Genomic DNA, 22,695 nt, shown 5'->3' with positions numbered 1-22,695 from the left:
TCTCCATCCTCCTGCCTCTGCCTGCCCAGTAGCTGGTATTACAGGCATGCACTTTTGAAGTCTGGGTTGCATCCAATGACTTCCTTCCAGAAGGAACTTTACTGTGGAAAAACCTGCCTGATGTGCCGGCATCCAGGTGATCAGGGTCAACACCAACACTAATGATTCATGTTGGTCACTCGCATCCTTGATGTGATGAGATGAAATGGCACTTCACCCTTGTGATCTGTGTCCCCAAAGTGCATTGCGCCAGGCTAATTATGAGAAAAGACGTCACCAAACGGCAAGTCGGGACATTCTACAAAATATCTCACCAGTACTCTCAATTTTCAAAATCAGAGAACCCTACGGAGACCTGAAGACTAAATGCAATGTGGTGAGGGTGCACCAAGAGTAAAAGCAAACAAACAAAATCAGGAGAGGCAACATTGAAGGAATCTGAATATAGCATAAATAAGTTAACAAGAATATGTCAAACTGGTTCATTAATTGTGAAGAGGAGAGAAAATCTGTACCACCCTTACAATAATATGGTACAAAGCCGGGCGCTGGTGACTCATGCCTATAATCCTAGCTACTCAGGAGGCTGAGAGCTAAGGTTTGCAGTTCAAAGCCAGCCGGGGCAGGCAAGTCTGTGAGACTCTTATCTCCAATTAACCACCAGAAAACTGGAAGTGGCGCTGTGGCTCAAGTGGTAGAGCACTCACCTTGATCTAAAGAGCTGAGGGACAACGTTCAGGCCCAGCCCCATGACCAACAACAAAAAAAAATGTTTTAAAATACTGTACCCTTTTTAAATGAATGATATCAAGTTAAAATAAGTGATAAAAAAAAGTTTAGCCAACTCTAAGTATTTGTATGATCTGCTTTCTAAATGGTTATCAAACATTTTCTTAAATTGGAGAATATAAAATATAATGTATCAAACATTAAACTTTTATTAAACTTTAAATTGTAGGTTATTTAAGGAATTATTGCTTTTCACAGAAAAGTTGAAGGAATGTACATTTTTGCCCCTAAAGAAACTGATCTGTAATTCAGTAGCAGCAAATGAATATATGTTATGCTTTATATTTGAAATCCAGAATATCATTCTGTTAATTATCATTTCCTGAACAATTATGAAGTATTTACAAATAATTTCTTCTTAGAAGTTCTATTTAAATTCATTTCTAGCCTTACTTCCCTTTGTAGAAAACTGACAAATAGTAGCACCAACATATCATGAGTTCCCATCTTATCTTCTACATATTTACAACTGTTCACCAGGTTTTATTTTTTAAATTTATTTTAGGACCTAAAATAGCATATCTTTACTTTGTACATTTACAGCTTCTGGTAAAAATACAATACAGACTTGAATTCTTCCAGATGTTAGGAGCCATCAATTTTTGCCACTACCGAAAAACCAAGACGGCATGCAATGCCTTCACATGAGAATGGAGTTAAGTTAGCTAAGAAAGAATTTCCCACCATAAAAGCTGTTATCCACTATAAAAGTAACCTCCAAATTGCAGGATTTCCTCTAGTGATGTATGGCTTTAACAAGAATATACTTGAAGATCTGTACTTGCAAAATACACAGTCATGTCAAAATAAGAGCTTCTTATATAAGAGCAGTTTCAAGATATTAGTCTTTTCCTACCAAACATTTGTACTAGAAAGACACAGAGAGAAAAGCAAACTGCTTTTCTCACAGAATTTTTAAACAAAGTTTTCAAAAAGAACAATTGGTATATACATATTACTAAGTTTTGCTTACAGTTGCAAAAAGGAAACTTGTGTTAGTAAAATCACTAGCTTGAATACTGCAACATAAACTATGGTTCATGACACTACACACACAAAGACACAGATACAGACACACACACACACACACACACACACACACACACACACACGAGCCAATACACACTGGTGGACTCCTAACAGTATCACACAACCCTAACACCCTTTTCTCATAGCCAGCTGTTGCAGATTTTCCCCCTAAGCCAATACCTCTCAGGCAGATACATATCAACTTCAGTTCTCACTTCCTTTTACTGCCATGCTTTATTACACCGGGAAAATATGACTGTTTTCTTTGAGAACTACCAGATAAACTTAATCAAATCTGAGGAACCAGAAGCACAAGCAGCAACAAGGAAGTACTTATGCACAGACAAAAGGAGGTTTTCTAAGGATATCAAGTATACAACTTTCCATTCATTCATTCAGTATCTAGATGCAACAGGTAGTGTTTACCAGATGCCAGACTCATTCTACCATCCATTCAAACTTCAACAACCATGTTCACAGAGACAGTAACAGCCTAACTGAGCACCAAATCTACACTTGAAAGACTATACATGTCAAAGGACCAATAAAACTGAGTCCCTACTATTATATATGAGTATATTCATATTACAGAACTCAGGTAGTTGAGGAATTTTATATTAAAAAATTTAATACTTTGTCCAGGTACTGGTGGCTCATGCCTGTAATCCTAGCTACTCAGGAGGCTGAGATCTGAGGATCGAAATTCAAAGCCAGGCAGGCAGGAAAGTCCATGAGACTCTTATCTCCAATTAGCTACCAGAAAACAGGAAGTGGCGCTGTGGCTCAAGTGGTAAGTCCATGAGACTCTTATCTCCAATTAGCTACCAGAAAACAGGAAGTGGCGCTGTGGCTCAAGTGGTAGAGTGCTAGCCTTGAGCTGAAGAGCTGAGGGACAGCGCCCAGGCCCAGAGTTCAAGCCCCATAACTGACAAAAAGAAAAAAAGAAAAGAAAAATGTAATATTTTGTAGCTATATGTAAAGTTGCTTGGATTCTAGGTTTTATCTCAATGTTTGATATGTTAAATCATACATACATATATATATATTATTGGAAACATATATATATTTCCAGTCATGGGGCTTGAAGTCACACATGGGTGTTGTCCCTGAGCTTTTCTCTAAAGCTACCACTCTACCACATTGATCCACAGGGCCACTTGCTGTTTTCTGGGAGTTATTGCAGATTAGAGTCTCAAGGACTTTCCTGCCCCAGCTGGCTTTGAACCAGGATCCTCCCATCTAGCCTCCTGGGTAGCTAAGATTATAGGCATGAACCACTGATGTCCAGCTGTCAAATCATATTTTAGAAGAATCGCTATAATCGCTCACAACTAGTTTCGAGTATGCATTCTATTATTTTGACATCAAAATAGCCCTTTTCAAGCACATGTTGAAATGAATGTTTGGAAACTGAGGGACTCAATGTCCTGGGGCAGGGTCAACATGGCAGCAGAGTACCACACTGGCCAAATGGTCTCACTTAAATTTAATTCCTTTTCAGAGGTCTTTGCCATAAATCTTAGTAAAGGGGCTTATTAACAACAGGAGAGAAATAGAAGAAGAGGGACATGTTAGGAGAAGGCATTATGGATTAGCAACTTAGTAACTGTCCTCTACCTTAAAACAGAGGTAAGTCTCATATGTTAGTTTTCAAATAATTTTCTCATTGCTTTTGATATCTTAAACCTCAGTGAAAATGCTATGTGCTGACCTAGATCAGTAAGCTACAATTAACATCAGAAGAACTATATTAATAGAACAAAAGTTGATGAGCTACTGTTGGAAGCAGAGAAGTAAATCCTGTCAAAACAATGCAAAGTTTCTGTCAGTCTTCCAACGACTGGTCTGGAGGGAACAGAGGAAGTCTTCAAGACTTTAATATACACTGCAATTTCAGATACAGGAATGGCAACAGTGTAATTTCTTTCACCCAAGTTTTTCTATCCATACCTAGGATCACAGGATTCTTTTACTTTTGCCTACCATTAGATACATCTGAATTTAATTTTTAAAACATTGGATGAATGAAATGGTTGCGGATACTCAAAATACATCCACTTTGGAGACTTTCTTAAAGTCTTTCTTAAAGACTTTCTTAAAGTCTTTGAGATTCAAAGGTTCCTCCCCAAACTGCTACATAACATTGGATGAATGAAATGGTTGAGGGTACTCAAAATACATCCACTTTGGAGACTTTCTTAAAGTCTTTCTTAAAGACTTTCTTAAAGTCTTTGAGATTCAAAGGTTCCTCCCCAAACTGCTACATAAGGCCTGTATTCTCAAATAGCTCAAAATTTTCAGCTAGGAAAACAAAATGCATGTAACCAAAGCAAGGACAGATTGTCATCATCATACTTGGAGAAGAGGACTTTCTGAAAGAAAAAGCAGGGATATGTATACTTGAACCAAGCAAATGAAATAGTTAGGTATTTTTCTGATCATCTAAATAAACTTACATTTAGTAAACATAATGTTGATTGTGCTGACAAGTCTTTGGAATTTGAGAATTCCTCAGAACAAAAACATCTTCCTAACCTCCTTCTGTCACTATTCTTTTTTTTCTATAATGTGCTCCATGACACTAAAAGAAAAGAAAAAAAAAAATCCTGAAGATTCCTGATCTATGGAATGACAGCAAATCCTATCAATAGGAGTAGAAAGGGAGCAAAATGGGACTCTTTTCTGAGAGATGAGACACATTAATTCGAAATCCACCTAAAAGGAGCCAGTGAATTAGATCGAATTGGGTGGCATGGGTTTTTGTTGTGTCCTTGATAATGCAAAGACGCTTTCCAAGAGCCATCTAATGCAGCGTGGTGGGAAGCAGGCTTTGAAGACACAATGACATTCCTCCAGCAAGTCTCAGGCTGCAGGCTAAAAGCACCAGCCATTCATTTTTCCCATTTTGAGACACATTCTTCACCCAGTTCAAAGGCCCGAGAAACAACAAGCCTGCACACTTTGAGACGGTCGTCCCTTGTAGGGACTTGTGAAGGACCAAATGCTAAAGCTGCAAACTATTTTTAAAGCTTAGTTTTAGGAATGTAATCTTTTTATTGGACTGTAGTAGTTTCCTCCCCACCCCTAGTCCTCAACACATTCATATTGTTTCTCTGCCTCTGTCTGTCTGTCTGTCTGTCTGTCTGTCTGTCTGTCTGTCTCTCTCTCTCTCTCTCTCTCATACACACACACACACACACACACACACACACTTCAGGCAAAAGGGAAAATTTGATTATACTCTCAGGATTGTATCTCAGGATTCTCAACCCATGTAGTATTTTCAGAAATTATTTTCATTACCCACTCTTTTAAAACTGGAATATTTATATTCCTTAATGTAACCAAGGGGAATAGAATCAGCTTTGAAAGGAAGTCATTGTTGAGCTGTGGTTCAAAGAGTGCGCTGGAATTGGGAAGGGGGGTAGATGGGCAAGTGAGGGAGGGACAGGAGGGCTGGGTAGATGGTTGCTGCTAAGATCACCATATAAATACCACCATGCACAACTAACTCCACATAAAACTTTAGGGCCTCCACCTCCTCCCGCCACCACAATGCATTTTATACAGCATCCCATTTTGTTCTGTTGTATAACCTCAAGAGGATTTAAGGCATTAGCAATTCTGGTAAAAAAAAAAAAAAAAGAAAGAAAGAAAAATGTAAATAGCAGCTGAGAGGAGAGTTGGGCAAGTACTCATTTTGAGTGAGGTATTGCAAACCAGGTGTGTTTGCTTCTCATTCATCAGCAACTCTCAGTTACCAATGTCTGCAATCAAGTGGGGCAAGTTATTCCACACCATTGAAAAGTCTCAGACTCCCTGATTCTCCTCACAGTCAGTTATTATCTATCCTAGTTTGTGATGGAGTAGGTAGGGAGCAGCAATCATTAGTGAAGGGTCATTGGGAAGATGCCCACTGGCTCTGGGTCCCCTTCCAGTACCCTAACTACTCTCTAGTCCTCTGTAATCTACCTGAGGGTTATCAGAAAGTGTAACCGTCTCTTCTACTTCAGAAGGAATCTCTGACAGATAGCCATCATCTTTGCACCAACTACTAATAGCACCAGACGCTAAGACAACAGCCTCCTCTATTAGAAACTGAAGCAGTCCTCTTTTTACGACTTTCTGTGAGAGGACCTTTCAGCCTGCATTCATCCAATAGGAGGCATGTTCAAGGGCGATGACCAACTCTTGGAAAGATACCATCCAAAATCTCACCCACGGAACATGAAACGTAACAATATCTGGCTCTTCTTCACAAACTTGAATGCTAGGGGCTGGGAAGGTGGCTCAGTGGTAGAGTACTTGCCTTGCATGCCTGAGGCCCTGGGTTCGATTCCTCAGCACCACATAAGCAAAAAGAAAAAAAGCCGGAAGTGGCGGTGTGGCTCAAGTGGTAGAGTGCTAGCCTTGAGCTGAAGAGCTCAGGGACAGCGCCCAGGCCCAGAGTTCAGGCCCCATGACTGGATCCCCCCCCAAAAAAAAAACAACAAAACTTGAATGCTATAACTGTATCATCTACTCTACTATCTTCTCAAATTGCTTTCTACCCCTGCATTTAAAAGTAATTCCTACTAGTCTCTTCCTAACACCTTGATTTTGTCTCTTTTATAGTAACATATTTATTTACTTGTTTTTTCTTTGCATTCTACGAAATGTCAAGGACATGCCTATTTCAGTCTCCACAGCCTAACTCACTGAAGGAACTCAGTAAAGACTTATGTAAGAGAATACAATTGTTCATGTTTTCAAAAGGAAAATAAAGATGAGAGAACTCTATTCTAATATGACAAATATTTCCACCCCAAAGTAGGACCAAATATTATAATATCCAAGAATAATTCTATTCTAAATGTTCAACATGTAACTGATAAGTGTGTTAATGAAGACAAAAAGAATGACATTTAGAAATGTACTTACATACTGCATGCAGTAAGTCACAAAAGCTTAGCTTATGCCCCTTGAAATGGGGCATCGTGCCTTGTGCCTTAGCTAACAGGGTAATAGCAAATGTGATGGAAACAGAGGTTTAAAGGTATTTATTTGCTCATTGTTTCACCGGTCTTACTGGAAATGCACTCAATACCATGTGAAACCATGGCTAACCTGTAAGGACTATAGAGCCCAGGCATTAGCAAGTGCCATGGGACAGCTAGCACCATCCCCTAGACAGATGAGTAAGGGCAGCCAGCCTCTACCTCCAGCCTCCAGCCAGTACAGTGAGACCAGCCCCAAGAGCTGCCCAGCAAAACCCAGTCCAAATGACCAGCCCACAGATCTATGATCTAAGAAATGACCAGTGTTTTAAAACACTTAGGACTGGGGTGTTTTTACATTTCCAAAGTGAAATGATACAAATACCAAAGAAACTAGACAGCTCCATATACAAGATTCCTTTTAAAAGGTTTCTTCATGTTGAGGGATTTCATTTCTCCTCACTTCGTGATTAGAAGAATACTGATGCTATTGCTATGAGTCTAAAAGCAAAAAGAAGAAGATCAAACTGTGTTTATAAAGATATAAATTTTATCTTGAAGAATATTCCTGAAAGTTCCCATTTTGTCCAGAAGCAGACTCCTTCTCTTTATAGCCTCCCTTAAGATCAGAGGAAAAGAGGCGGGTACAGGTCATGCATGTGTTTTGACCACTAGGGAAGTTTCATCTCTGGTTCAAATTAGAAATTATCCCACTACTCCCTTTGAAGAAAGGATAGATTCTCTAAATTCCAAAGTTAATAACTTTGGAGATAATGAGCAGGGAAAGATCACTCAAGTATAGGAATTTCTTGAAGTATTTGTATGCAATCTTTTGTTTAAAACAAACCCCTCCCAGAATTTGAAATGGTAAAAGACAAATTCCAATAAATACTATACTGTAAGTCATTTGAACTCTCAAAAATATATGCCTTTGATATCTAGAAAGTCTTCAAAAAGGGTCTTCAAAAGGACCCAAATCTTTATATTTAATCCTACTACATTCCTACATCATATTAAGAGTGAGTTATTCATTCAGTCAAAGAGGTAGGGAGGTACTTGAATACTGCCAGGCAAGTGAACAGAAGAAAATAAAATGATATTTAAAAAATGTTTGTGTTAGAAAACCTAAGATGCTTTTGCCTACTTTACTTGCAAAGATACTTCAATCTTGCAAAAGCAGATTATTTCTTTTTTTTTTTTAATTTAATTTAATTTTATTTGTGAACATACTGTACAGAGGAGTTACAGTTACATGGGCAGGATAATGCGTACATTTCTTACCAAGCATTGCAGCCTCCTCCTTTGTTTACCCTTCACATCCCTTCCCAGCCTCCCCCCCCCTAATCCCAATCCTTCTCCTCCCCCCCCCACCAACGTTGTAAAGCTCGTTCACCTCCTTTACTAGGCTATATCTTTTTTAATCTAGGGATTCACCAGAAGGTATGGAAAGTAAGGAATGCTTTTCTTTTTCCTTTTTAGTAAAAAAGAGCATCTGTTACATGGAGTAAATTGCCTTCTGTGTTCCTTTCGTGTCAGAATTTGAAATCTGAGCCTATACTTCCACCAATGTCTTTGGGCAGTTGGGAATTTAACCAGCTTTCTGTTATTAAGCTTTAAAATGTACAGGCAAGTCAGCACCAGTGGCTACTACATAATCCTAGATCCTCAGGAGGCTGAGGTCTGAGGATTACAGTACAAAGGCAGTCTAGACACACAAATCTGTGAGACTTGTATCTCTAATTAACCAGAATAAAGCTGGATATGGAGGCATGATTCAAGTGGTGGGACACCATTTATGAGCAAAAAAAGACAAGGGGAGCTCCAGACCCTGAGTTCACGCCCAAGTACACACACACACACACACACACACACACACACACACACACTGTTCAGGCAATGCAATTTTTGAAAAATAAACAAAGTCAGCAAGGAAGATGGTCTCTGCAAACAGAAGATGAGGTGCATGGGTGAGAGGGAGCTTTATTTTTCACTCTATACCTTTAAAAAGACTTGAAACTTAGTGTATCCATGTATCACCTACATTTTTCAGTAGTGTGAATAAACCCAGAAAGGTACTATAAAACTTAGTAGTATAAAAAAATATGCTTTGTTCACATTTCTCAAAGAAAATGTTGTAAGCTTCAAAACAAGTATGACCACATGTCATTGAAACCAAGTAAGAAAACGAGCAAACAATGGCAAAATCTCAGATTATCTAGCCAGCCTGAAGCAAGCATAGTTAAAAGGGCTACGCCAATCCCACTGAAAATAAAATTCCTACCCAAAGAGGAAAAAAGTCCCTTACCAATAAAACTAAGGCAGAAAGAAAAGCTAAAATTTCTTTTGTAAGTTCCACCTTTCCTAACACCAATCAATCCATAACAAGTGCTATGTATTTAATGATGGGACCTTTCCTGCCTCTTTCACTTGCATACAATACAACAGTACTTTTCTATTGCTGTCTTCTTGCCAGTATTATGTTTGCTGGCTTCTTGTCAGAAGATGGCCATTCTTCCAAAGGAGGAGTGAGTTTCAACAGCCTTGTCAGATGTTTGGTGGTAGATGTTGTCAGGCAAGAAATATGGTTAGAATGGATTTAAAGTCTAAAGGTTTTAGGTAGGATGGTATGTCTGTCCTATATATGTTGATTTTCAGGAATCTTGATTTTTTTTTACCCAACCACTTGCGCCATAAGATGTCCGTCTGGTAACTACATTTACAATTTTTCCCTTAGTCTTATTCTTTCTTTTTTTCTCTATCTCTACTGTCACCTACCTACCCTCATCCTCTTTCAACAAATCATGTACAATCCAGATCATAATAGTTCGCAGTCATGGGAACTGAGGAAAAAACAGAAGAAAGGAAGACCAAGTAGGCTGGGGCCTGTTAGGCCAAAGATGGATAATTTATGTTAGAGTTGGGAAACGAGAAGTTCTAAGACTACACCAGGGATGTTTCACAAAATTATGACTTACTGTGAAAAATATAATTTAATTACAATACTATATATATATATATGAATAATGAATAATAATGTTTCTATGATCATGTCAGCAACAAAGCTGTCAAGTTCTCAAGATTAAGTGATATCGTTCAGCAATTGATGTCAAAGAGAACCAGAGAATTCCCTTCGAAGTATTTTATTTTGTAAAAAAAAGCAAAGGAGGGGTGGGGGTCGGGGAAGTATTTATGTAACGTGGTTTTAAAAAAAAATACATGGGATGGTCTATAGGAAAACAGTGACTATGCCTGAGCTTATTCAATAAAGAATTCAAGGTAGGGTAATAAAACCACATAATCTCTCACTTTAAGAAAAACACATCTAAAATTGTAGACTGATCCAAATATCTACTTTCCTGACATTAGGAGTGAAAAAAAAAACAAGACGGACTGAAAAGGGAAGACACCAACATGTCGTTTTAAAAACCCTATTATTCAATGATCACTGACTCATTGAAAAAGCACAAATGACATTTATCCAACCAAATTTATTTTAACAAGTAGATTACAGCAGACCCTGCAGCAAGAATATTATTAAAATGGAAAATGTCCTTTTACCATAGATGACAATGCCTTCTACTTGTATCCAATCCATCTTCCCCTTTTTCTGTGAATTAAGATCAGGAAAGATACCACCATTTCCATAATGTGAAACAAGAATAGAAGCAAATAGATGATACTGACTAGACTATAATTTGAAAAACCTTACAATTGCTTTTTAAACTATTTCGTGGAAAGTGTACTATAATCATAACATACTAACATTAAAACATAATTTTACTGAGTTAAAGCTCGATGTGATTATACCCACTAAACATGTTTCAATAATAACATTTTAAAGAGTTTTTAAAGTCAGCCTACAGATTCAGAAGGCAATGAAATAACAATTCAAACACATAATTACAAATGTGAAAGGGTACTATTATTTCCAAAGCCAAAAATAAAAAATATTAGTATAAGAAAAAGTTTCAGAATCTTACAGAGAAACTGACTTGAACACAATTTCACAAGAAGCTATTTTCCTTGAATACAATTTCCAATAACGCTCTAACATGAGGAAATAATTGAGGAAATGGCTTTAAAACAAAACAAAACAGAACCTTGAAGTGTTCCATTATACTAAATTACCAATTCATTAAAATAAAAGGAGCCATTTGCATACTCTTCAGCTAAGAAACAGAATATAGTTGGAGGATGGATAAAAGCAGAAGTGACCAGAGTTCTGAATGATGAAGTTTACAGACCATTCATTCTAAGTATGCTGTGAAAACAATTGTAGGAACTTCTGAACATATATAACCAAGATGATACTGGGTCAGTCAAACAGAAAACCTATAGCTCAACTAGCTAATCCAAAATCCTAAAGTGTACACACACACACACACACACACATACACACACACACAGTAGATAATACAAATTTTGCTAACAAGAGAAGTATTGAGCTGTTTCACTCACCTAGCCAAGAAAAATAAAGCAACAACAACAACAAAAATAGTGGAAGACTTTGCATAGTTCCCCACTGGCTTCTCAGATTTCTTTTCTACCCACTTAAGAGACTGTCTCACAGGAGAATTCTGGTGGCATAAAACCATACACAGACTCCCCATAAGTGAATCCCAAAAGAGTAAGCATGTTTTAGTTCTAGCTGGGCCTTCCCTAGGAGGTAAGATGCTGCTTGGGACAGCTGACCTTGGGGAAGAGGAAGCAGCAAGAGGCTTGCTTTCCCCCATATGTTTTGTTTATTTATTTATTTTTAAATGGGACGGGGAGAAAATAAAAGCCAGTCTAGAGATAGTTTAACATTTTTAGAGTGATACAATTAAGAGGATTTAAGTCTGTTGAAACTAGAAAATACCCTCCTCCAAATAAGAAAGGTTAAATCAGGCCTAAAACAGACTGTATCTTCTATCCAGTCCTCCACCTGTCCATAAAGAATGTCTGATGTAAGGGGTAGAAAAAGAGAGAACAGGCTATTCCAATATACTTTATTATGGGCCCAGTCCATAGATGACCTCTTCAGAAAGAATCCTCATTATAACTGACCTATTAAAGAGTATCAGTCATTTGCTCCAAAACATTCCTATGTTTAGAGCTGCAAAGGAGGTTAAAATGATGTAGAACAAAATTCTCAGTTACTGGTAAAGAAATAGGTTCAGGGAAATTTACTGATTTTTCTCAAGGTCACCCCACTAGTAAAGGACACAAGCTCTGTTAGAACCTCAGTTCTCACTCCCAGGAGCTGCTTTTCCATTGCATCACCATTCAAGATAGTACAACACTATTTTCCAGGAATTCTGATAAACTAAAAGAGAAAAAAATAAGTTGTATGCCCTTTCGGAACCCAATTCTCTTCGTGCAAGGCAATATTGAAGACATTTTTTTATTTAGAGGGCATTCAGATACATGATTATGAGATTTGGGAATGTTTATGGATGTATTTTTGAACAGAAAAAGATACTTGAACAACAGTACAAAGTAATAAGACTGTTAGATTTCCAGAGAATGCTAGAATGAGATGTCTAGGGATGTCACTCAGTTACAGAGCACTAGCCTAGCACAAGCAAAGCCCTTGGTTTAATTCCCCCAAGTCTTTAGAAAATAAAAGAAAAAAAAATCAAAACATTCTGGAACAACAGAGAAACTAGCTCTCACTGCCAGGAAGCATTGTTCCGGGTCCTGGGGGAGGAAGGGGGAGGGGGCAGTAATGAGAGTAATAGAGAGATGCTGGCTAATGAAGACCCTTATTTGAGGGGTCAGGGGAGCAGAAAATACTTGAAGCATTTCTTGATTTTACGAAGAACAAATCTGAATACCTTCCTATGCCACATACGATTTTTCTCGTTCGGTTTTCTTATGTGCCAGAAGCAATGCAAACCCAGCAAGCTAGCTTTACAAAATCAAGTTGCCCTCGTGGGAGGTCACAGGTCAAAAGCAAATCTGAATTTTGAGAATCAAACCGAGCAGCATTTCCTTCAAATCTTCAATTCTGGGGAAGGGGCACACTGAGCACCTCCAGATCTGCTACATTTTGCCAACTAGAGGTGTCCAAGCCAGTCTACAGCGTCAGACAGAGTTCAAGGCCGGCCGGTTCTCTCCCCCCCCCCCCGCCCCCCTCCCGCCCCCGGGTGACCCCCAGACCGCGCCAGCCGGGGCGCCCGGAGCCCACCCCTGCGCCCGCCCCTCGCGCTGCCCCGGGCTCCAGCTCACAGACCCCAGGCGGGAAGGCCAGGGAACGCGGCTTCGTAGTAAACCATAGTAAAGAGAGGACGGAAACAAAATGGGGCGCGTCACATGGTCACAGCCGCATTTTTCTCAATTAAAAATAAGAGGAAGCGCGCGTTTCCGGGCCTCGCTCTGCCAGCGCCGCGGCCGTTCTCATTCTTGCCATTCGGGTGCCGGCGCGCCTCATCCCGGTGGGTGGGGAGGCCCGCCGGGTGCGGGAGGCCCGGGGCGCCAGGGGGGATCTGGGGAGCGGGAAGGATTCGGGTCAACAGCGAGGGTGGTGCCAGGAGAGGCGCTCGGGAGTGGGGGGTGGAGGCACGTGGCCCGGGGATGCGGCCCTGAGCCCCGCCCTCCCCGCCATTCCTCATGCTGATTGGCTCTGGCAGGGGCCAATCAACAAGACCGCCCCGCCCGCCCAGAGCCAGTGGCCACACAGCCGTCCCGGAGAGGGGGGAGCGCTCTTTTGACACTGCCAACCACGTGGCCTGGGAAGGGGCCCGGTTGCCCCCAACAACCGACCTCAGACCGGCAGGCAGGGGCGGGAGACCGGAGGGCGGCCTCTCGGCTAGCCTCACCCCCACCCCTAGCAAGAGGGGGTAGGAGGAGGGAGGAGCAGCCAAGAGCCAAATAAAGAGGGAGGAATGCAGGAAGCGGAGGTGACCCTGGCAAAAGGGAAAGTGCCAGGGGCAAAGCCAGATAAAAAGGCCACCAGGCAGAGGAGAGAGTGGCGTGGGAGGGGGGAGGGGGAAGGGGGCATGATGCTAGAGGTAGGGAATACTTGAACTCAGGCAGGGAGAGGGCAAAATCATTTTAAGGGGGTCATAACAAAAGAATGACAAAAACCAAAATAACTGAACCCCAAAGGGCTGGCTGGGGTCTGCATCTTTGTGAAGCCAGTTCTTGTGTGCTCAGCCTCTGTGACAAATCCAGAAGTAGATGCTGACTAAAAGTAGCTGGGCTGCTATCCTAAGTTTAAGGGTTCTTTTTGGCCTTCTTCATGGGCTCAATGGAGCCTCTGCAGAGAACAGGCCACAAGTTCCACCCTGTGAAATTCTGAAAAGGGGGAGGAGGGAGAAGCAATGCGGGGATGGTGGGGAACAAAGGGAAGAAATGGCAGAAAAGCAGTAGCACAAAAATAATAAGTAGGGCAGAAGTTGTAGAACACACCAGACATGGGAAAGAGAAACAGAAAAGGATCTCGTAAGTCCTGCCTGAGCACCTGAGTGGAATGTTTTACAAATGCTCTTTTGGTAGACAGTTGAAAATAAGCAGGGATGCTTCAAAAGGGGGCCAGAAAGAAAGAGCAGACACCTCTCACCGTGCTTCAGGTATTACTTGAGAAATGCGAATGGCAAAGATAGCAATTGGGAGGAAGCCAGGCAAAGAACTACAAACTCCTGCCCTCACCCTGAGCAGGTCTGATGTCTGTTTCTTAAGATTGACTATGCAATAACATCTTTAAATGCAACAGGACAAAGTCAAGAAAGGAGAATTGAGGATGCAGATATACTAGATTGCATTTAGTGCCCACTTAAATCACAGATGCTTTACATCTTACAAATACATATTTTAGAATATATTGCTGGCACAGCTCTGTCAAAATGTGGCCTATTATCTACTCCTGGATTAAGAGTATGATTCTATGATTTTTTTTTGTAGAATATATTTAATCTAAGAAAGTCAAGAGTAGAAGATTGGGGATTTAACTTTTTATGTTTTGTTTTTCAGTGTGTCCTCTATTTGAGGAGGGTTTTTCTTTTTTCTTTTAAATCTCTTTTTAAAATGTGCCATTGGTCATCTGCCTTGTTTGTTCAGACCAAACACACTTATTGTACTCTATAAAAAGAAACCTATACAAACTAAGAAAACAAGTGAGAAAAGCTTAATGTGTATCTTTTTTGTATCTCCTTTAAAGCCAAAATTTTAACTCTGCTACATTTCTTTACTTTGAATTGACTTTGTAAATGAAGCAGTTAACAAATGTTTACAGTGTCCCAGGGATTGCAACTTCCAAAAACATTTGAAATAATCAAAAATTGCATGTTACAGTATATACAATCACATCTGTTTTTAAGCAAATAGTGAAAATAAATGTTGCAATAAATACTGATCAAAGATATGCTTATTATAATAGATCACCAAAATTCTTAGTGTTAGTCTTCAGGTACTTTTTTCTGGTTTTTACAAAACAGAAAATGATGGAGTGCTGAACACAGAATCAAAGAGACAATGGCCACATGATACACATATGTAGTGTGTGTTATTATTTCCTATGGATAGAAACTCAAGGCTACATCTAATGAATGGGCACCTATTAAGAAGTACAAATGCTCTTAAAGGCTCCTCTATGAAGAATACATAAAATCCCCAAGGTAGTCAGTTTGTGAGAATAAAGTGTTTCCAAATGTTTCAAACTCCTCATTGCCAGCTCATCACATTATTTGATGACTACACGCCTCTCTTCTACCCACAATGATGACCACCAGAAAACAGGCTCACAGAACACAGAATGAGGGGCAGGCTCATTTCCTATTACAACTGTTTTCCATTTTTCATATAGCCACAGCCACAGACAGAAGACCTGAAGTCAACTTTTCAGTATTCCTGAGGCATCTACTCTTGAACTTAAAGGAAAACAAACCTGCTAAAAGTGAAGAGTACAATTTCACCCACACAATCAATGCAAACCAAAGCAAAGCAACCTCCTTTCTGGGATTCATTGTCATTTTACAGAAGAGATACAGTAGCTCCCAAGTGATAGATCTGTGGTATCTTAGTTCAAGAAAATACAACTACAACTCAGACACAGTGGGATGAACTTCCACAACTCTTAACTCTTAATGGGCCCCAGGTGCACACAGTTTATTGCTTATCTTTTAAAGAAAGGCTGCCATACCTGAGATGGTACGATGTTTCACAAATCTCGGTACAAGAATAAGAAAACGTCACGTGTAATGACTTTCTTCAGAGATCAGAGAGCAACTACCATTTTTCTCTAAATTCCACAACAAAACAAAACAACCACACAAAAAAACCTTTTACTCCTGAATCTTTTTGCTGCTGGTTATGTTGCCTTGGTATTGTGAAATCACAGAACAAAAATGCACAGCGCATACTCGATAAGATCAGCCTTCAGAGCTCTGAGAAAAGGATCTGAAGAGTTTAGTCCCCTGTAACAACAAATATTCTTGGAACACTGTCCCTTCTAGGGGCTGACCTAAAGAGAAGGGTCAAAAGTAAACTTCAATACCAAATCGAAAGTTCAGATCGACAAACTTTAGAATTGGTATCAGAATATATAAATATATATGTATATATGTGTGTGTGTGTGTGTGTATATATACACACACACACGATTTATAAATGCTACAGTTAAGTAGTTCACTGGGGACACCCCCTCCTGTGCTTCTTCCCTATGCGTTTCTCTGACTGGCTGGCTGGTGCTTTGGTGGGGTGAGCATCTACAGGCTCCCACCCACCTTCCCCTCTTGCAAGCACCTCCTCCCCAAGGACCCAGTGGAAAGGAGTTGGGAAGGGGGCAGAGTCAAAGCACAGAATTGCAACACAAGGTTAAAAGCAGTTCCTCTTCTGACTGACACCATGAAAACGCACCTGCTGTGACGCTACTGCCGGTCCTCTGGCTGCTTCTGGAAGCTGATGCTGGCATAGGTGCTTAAATCCTCACTGGAGCGGCTGGCAGAGCGGCTCTCACCGCTGCCCACGGGCTGATGGGGGTTTGGGGGTGCGGGAGGCTGCTGCTGTGGGGGGCGCTCCGGAGGGCGCTGTTTGAAGTCCTTGACCAAATCCAGGTCTATGTAGTTAAGACCATTCTCCACACCCCCGGCGGCCCCGCACCCTTGGGCAGTCTCCTTGGGGCCTCCCCCTAGCTCCCCAGGTCTCAGCCACACATTCTCAAAGGAGGCAGAGCTGTGGCGCTTGACCTCCTCGCTGCTGCTGCTGCTGCTGCTGCCCCCCACTGCGGCCCCCGCTGCAAAGGGCACCGTGTTGCCCGCCCGGGTGGCAGCGGGTGTGGAGGAGAAGGTCTCCGAGCTATGCCTCCTCCGGCATCCTTGTGGATCTGCCCGGATCACTTTGGCACTCTGGCTGCGGTTGGGACTGAGATTCACCCTGGTAAAGGCGCTGATGGCCCCGGGTCCCTGTGGAGGCCCCAGCAGGGAAGCCCGCCCAGGCAGCTCGGCTGCTCCTTCAGGCTCACTGGGAGAGGCGGCCACGGCTGCGGAGGAAGAGGGAGCAGCGGCCGTGGCCCGGGGCAGGCTCGCGTCCTCTACTGTAGCAAGGCCGGTCCTCATGTCAGCGTAGCTGACGGGGGCAACTGGGGAGGTGTCCACGTAGCTCTGGCTGGAACAACGCATCTGCATGGTCATGTAATCGCCGCGGCTGCTGGGCACGGCCCGGGTAGGCCTGCACACGCTAGCAGCCCCCGGAGGGGCAGGCCCAGCGACCTTGGCCACCTCAACCACACCACTCTCCTGCCAGGCTGCCCTCCGGCCTGGCCCCAGGTCCATGTTCATGTACTCTTCAGTGCCAGTCTCCTCTTCTCTGGGAGCTGGCTGAAGCTGGGATGGGCACCGGACAGAAAGGCCGGAGCTGTGTGGAGCCCTGGGGCCAGAGAAGTAGCCAGGCTGCTCACTTCCAAATTCAATATTCACATATTCCCCTGGGCTCTTGGGCTCTGGAGGCTGCTGCTGCTGCTGCTGCTGCTGCTGCTGGGGCTGCAGCGGCTGTTCACGAGCCCGCGGTAAGGTGCTGGCCTTGGGGTGCCCCAGGGAGAGCCTGGTGGGTCTGGCCAGGCGGCTGTGGGTCTGCGCGGCGGTGTCCACCTTTCGTGGTAGATGCGGCTGCAGGACAGGATGGTGGGGATGGGGGAGGCCGGGCTCGGGCCGAGGCCCACAGTAACCCCCACCGAGGCTGTCGCTGCTGGTGGACGACGAAGAATCTTCTGCCGTGGTGGCATAGAGAAGGCGGCCGGAGCTGGAGGAGAGGCGGAGGTGCTGGGGGCGGGCACCCTCCTCCGGCTCCCCGGGGCGCTGGGTGTGCTTGAAGGACCTTGGCAATGAGTAGTAGGACAGAACGGGCTTGTCCTCGGGGCCGTAGTAGCCGTCGGAGGGGCTGCTGGTGTTGGAGTCGCCCACGGGGGACATATTCATGTAGTCCCCGGTGCAAGGCAAGAGTTTGCCACCGCTGCTGCTGCTGTCGGCAGGGGGCTTGGGGTGCGCCAGGGCGTGGGGGTGGTGACCCCCGACCCCATTCGTCCACAGCTTCCCGCTGACCCCGCCGCCCCCGCCGCCGCCGCCCCCACCGATGTCGGGCGAGCAGCTGCCGCTGGGGGACATCATCATGTAGCCGTTGGGGTCCACGCGCTGAGGATGGCGTCTGACGGGGTTGATGATCTGCTGGGGGGCAGACACGCTCTTGGGGCTCATGGGCATGTAGTCCCCGGTGCCCTTGCGGCCGGTGGGCAGCGGGGCCACCCCCGGGGACATGGGCATGTAGCCGTCGTCCGTGTGGAGGGCGGCGTGGTGGTCGGGCCGGGGGTGCTGGTGGGGTTGGTGGCTCCCACGGCGCTCCAAGGGGTGCAGCTCCAGCCCTTCTTCGGGGTACGAGTGGGTGGGCACGAAGGCCGAGTGGCGGTAGCCGGGCAGCCGGCCTCCACTGCCCCCTCCTGGCGGGTAGGCGGGCATCATCTCCGTGTACTCCTCCGTGGACGACTGCGAGGGGGTCTTCTGGTGGGAAATGGTGGGGGACGTGCCGGCCGAGTGGGTTCTCTTCCGGAACCGATTGTCCAGATCCGCAGCCCCGACGGCGGCGGCCTCGTCCACGGCCAGGGCCGGGCTGGTGCCCAGGCCCGCGGCTCCCGGCAGGTAGCGGTGGCCATTGCCCCCGCGCGACAGCACGTAGTGGCCGTTGGGAGCGGCCAGCGTGGAGACCCCCTTGCCACCCATGCAGATGTAGTTGCTCAGCTCCTCCTCGCCCCGGGCCGGTGGGGTGTGACCCAGGGAATCGGGGGTGACGCTGCGGAACGAACTGCGGAAGTCGCAAGGGCTCGAGCCGTACTCGTCGGAAGAGATGAAGCCGCCATCGCTCGGGGAGCCGGACACGGAAGCGCTGGATCGCCGTGGGAAGAGACAGTCCGAGGTGGAGCCGTGGCCGCTGGTGCTACTGGACGACAGGCTCACGGGGCTGGTGGCCGACGGGGAGCACCGAGAGGGCATGGGGATGGACCGGCTGTGGTTGAGCGGGGGGTGCAGCCGGGAGCTGCCCCGATGGCGGTGCGCGTGGGTCCGGTTGATGCTGGGACTCACGGGGCTGCCGTCCACCGAGGCCGGGCGGGACATGGTGCCTTCTCCGTCGCTGGAGGCGCGCACGCGGAAGGAGCCCGGCTTCCCGCCCACCATGCTGGCCGGGGAGGTGGCGGTGATGCTCTCGGTGCGCGAGCGGCGCGTCAGCCCCACCTGGCTGGGCGGGGGGTTGTTGAGGTGGTGTCGGCGCAGGGGGACGCTGATGGGGTTGGAGCAGTTGGAGGACGACTGGCTCTTGCTGCGGGGCCGGAACTCGTCGCTCATGGCCCGCATGGCCTCCAGGATGGTCTCGTGCATGTTCTGGGCCACCACCGAGTCATCCACCTGCATCCAGAACTCGCCGGGCCCCGTCACGGCCGAACGGCCCACCTCGATGAAGAAGAAGTTCTCCGAGTGGCCGCAGCGGCGGATGTTCATCAGCTGGAGCACCACGGCGGCGGCCTCCGAGTTGAGCTTCACGAAGCTGATGGTCTTGCTGGTCAGGCAGAGGCGGTAGATGCCGATCAGGTTCTTTGTCTGCCCCAGGCCCTTGGGTTTCAGGATCACCTGCCAGACCTCCTTGAAGGCGGGTCCCGGGGGCGTCTCTCCGAAGCTCAGATCCTCCCCGGCTTCCCCCACGCCCGAGCTGCCGCTGCAGCTGCCCCCGGCCCCGGAGCCCGCGCTCCCGTCGTGGTGGTGACCCTTGGCCCGGGTGTGCAACAGCAGGAGCGCCTGATACCAGCTGTCTTGCTCGGCCTCGCTATCTGCCGCAATGGCAAAGTGCTCGTCTCGGGTGTAGAGAGCCACCAGGTGCTTGTTTTTGGAGTCGGCCCGCTTGTTGATGTTAAAGCAGCTCTCGAGGGGGATCGAGCGTTTGGGGGCGCTCGACTTGTGCCGCCACTTCTTCTCGTTCTCGTAGTACTCCAGGCGCGCCGGGCCCCCGGCCTCGCTGGCCGCCCGCAGCACGAAGAAACGCTTGTGCATGCTCTTGGGTTTGCGCAGGTACCCCACCTTGCGCACGTCCGAGAAGCCATCGGCCTCCGGAGGGCTCGCCATGCTGCGGCCGCCGCCGCCGCCGCCGCCGCCGGGCGGGGGCACCACAGGCCGGCGCCGAAAAACAACCGAGCGGTGGGGGGGCGGTGGCTCCCGGCTGCGGCCCCGCACATGCACCCGGGGCTGGAGGCGGCAGAAAGTCCCGGCTGCGAAATCCACACTGGGAAGCGGAGGGCGGCCGGGGGTGGGAGGTGGGAAGGAGGCTGAAGGAGATCGCAGTGGCTGCGCCAAAGGGAAAAGAGCGAGCGAGCGAGCGAGCGAGAGCCCGCCGGAGTTTTAAGGCGTTTCGTGCCCCGGGGAAGGGTGGAGGGGTGGAGGCAGCCAAAATGGTCTCCCCCTCCAAAAAAAAAAAAAAAATCCAAGTCTCGTCTCAGCCACTGCAGCCAAGGAAGGAGCAAAGCCGCATCTGGTGTGGCTGCCCCGCTCAAGTCCCGCGCGCGGGGAACGGCGGCGGCCCGGGGTCGGGGGCTCCAGGCGCGCGCGCGCCTTCTCTCTCCCGAGTTCCCCTCTGGAAGAGGCGATTCCCGAGGCAAATTAAATATCCTTGGGCAGGGGGAGGCGGGCTGCCAAGTCCCAACGTTGCACGGGGTTCTCCCTCCTCCCCCTTCTCCTCCTCCTCCTCCGTCTCCTCCCACCCCACGCGGCTCCCCCCCCTCCACACACACACACACACACACACACACACACACACACACACACACCGCCGCCGCCGCCGCCGCCGCCACCAGCCGCCCAAATACCAGCTCAATCGCGGAGACCGCGGCGCTGCGGCTGCTGCTGCGGCTGCCGTCGCCGCCCGCGGACGCGTCCTCTGCAGCCCGCACCGGGGCCCATCGCGGCGGGCGGGGAAAGTGGCTTTTCCACGCCAACGGCTACGGAGCCGCCGGGGAGGCTAGGGACAGCAGTGCGGAGGGACCGGAGGCTCATCCCTGCCCCTGGCTCCGGTGGGCAGGGAGGGAGGGTAGGGGTGCGGGAGGGAGGGAAGGACGGGGGGGGGGAGATTTGGGAAGGATCGCCAGTTCCCCGAGAGGCTCTGCCTCTGCAGTTACTTCTCCCCTCCCTCCTCCTCCACCTCCTCCTTCTCCTCCTCCTCCTCCTGCGCGGAGTTGCCGAGCCCCAACCAAAACAAGCGGCGGCGGCGGCGGCGGCGGCGTCTGGCTCCGCGCGCCCGCCGGCCCCCTCCGACCGCGCCGCCGTCTCACTCAGTCCCGGGAAGCAAAACACGTGATGGAGCCTCAGCCTTCGGCAGCCCGGCCGCCGCCGCCGCCGGGAGGCTCCCGCCCGGGTCTCCACATTCCGGGCCGAGCCCGCCCCTCTCCGCGCCCCCCCCCCCTCCACCACCCCCGGCGGTGCCGCAGCGGCGCCCGCGCCCGGCCTCGGCGCAGCAGCGCGCGCGGGCAGCGCCCCTGCGCGGCGGGCCGTCCCGGTGCAGCGATCCCGGCCCGCGCCACCCAGGGCGCCCCCCTCCCACCTCCCCGGCCCGCAGGAATCCCCTGCGGCGGGCGGACGGGCGGGGGCGGGGGGGAAGCGACGCAGGGAGGGGGGATGTTTGGGTGGCTACCCGAAAGCACGAGGGGAGTCTGGGAAAACGGGAGGGGGGCGAGCTCGGGAAGACGCAGGAGTGAGGGTGGGGGGCGGCGGGGGGAGCACTGCGGCTGTGGAGCCCCGAATGCGAAGGCCCGGGAGGAGGGAGGGGGCGCGGGGGCGGGGCTGGCTCCCACGGAACAGGTAGGAAGGAAGACCCACCCCTCGGGAGGGGGCTTTTTTGCCCCGGGCTCAGGAAATAGGAAAGCTTGACTTGGGTTTCAGGGTCCGAGGACACGGAGAGGCGATCGAAATGTTCGGAAGGTTTTTCTAAGGGACTTGGGAGCCATCCCTTCGCCTTGGACCCCCCCCCAACCCACGGGTTTGCGCCTTAGTGGTTCCACGCCAAGGGCAGTGGGGGGGGGGGTGTTATGGTCACTATGGACGGGGAGGGGCGGAGGGGGGTGTGGGGGTGTGGGAGGCCGGGATCACTGGAGGCAAATGTCTCACAGCCGGCCCTGGGAGCATTGAGCTTGCAGATCCTTCGGGAAGAACATATCACCAATAAGGTTTCCAAAAGAGCCCGGACTCACATCTATGGGTGAAGAATGGGGAGTGGGAGGGGGGGGGAGGAGTGGAATAAAAAGTGCCCCCTTATCCAATGCCCAAAGCCATTGGTGAATGTCAAAAAATAAAACTGTTCAAAAGACCCCCTGGGAGTTCCTGAGGCCAAAACCCTACCGTGCAAATATGGCTTGAGATGTTTGTGTCACACACTACTCCCACACCCAAGGACGATT

General features: G+C 47.5%; 1 protein-coding gene across 1 annotated transcript in view; it reads right to left on the bottom strand.

Moving 5' to 3' along the window:
• Irs1 (insulin receptor substrate 1) overlaps positions 1-20,374 on the bottom strand; it is a 60,351-nt gene extending 39,977 nt beyond the window's left edge. Inside the window, exon 1 of the mRNA XM_042679211.1 lies at positions 16,632-20,374. Within this exon, the coding sequence (XP_042535145.1) occupies positions 16,643-20,374 (3,732 nt within the window). The 3' untranslated portion in view covers positions 16,632-16,642. The remainder of the gene's footprint in view (positions 1-16,631) is intronic.
• Between the last annotated feature and the right edge of the window lie 2,321 nt (positions 20,375-22,695).

Source organism: Dipodomys spectabilis, unplaced genomic scaffold (genome assembly GCF_019054845.1).
Source record: "Dipodomys spectabilis isolate Male_0828 unplaced genomic scaffold, ASM1905484v1 ptg000051l, whole genome shotgun sequence".
Lineage (NCBI taxonomy): Eukaryota > Metazoa > Chordata > Mammalia > Rodentia > Heteromyidae > Dipodomys > Dipodomys spectabilis.
This window is presented reverse-complemented; position numbering and strand designations above follow the sequence as displayed.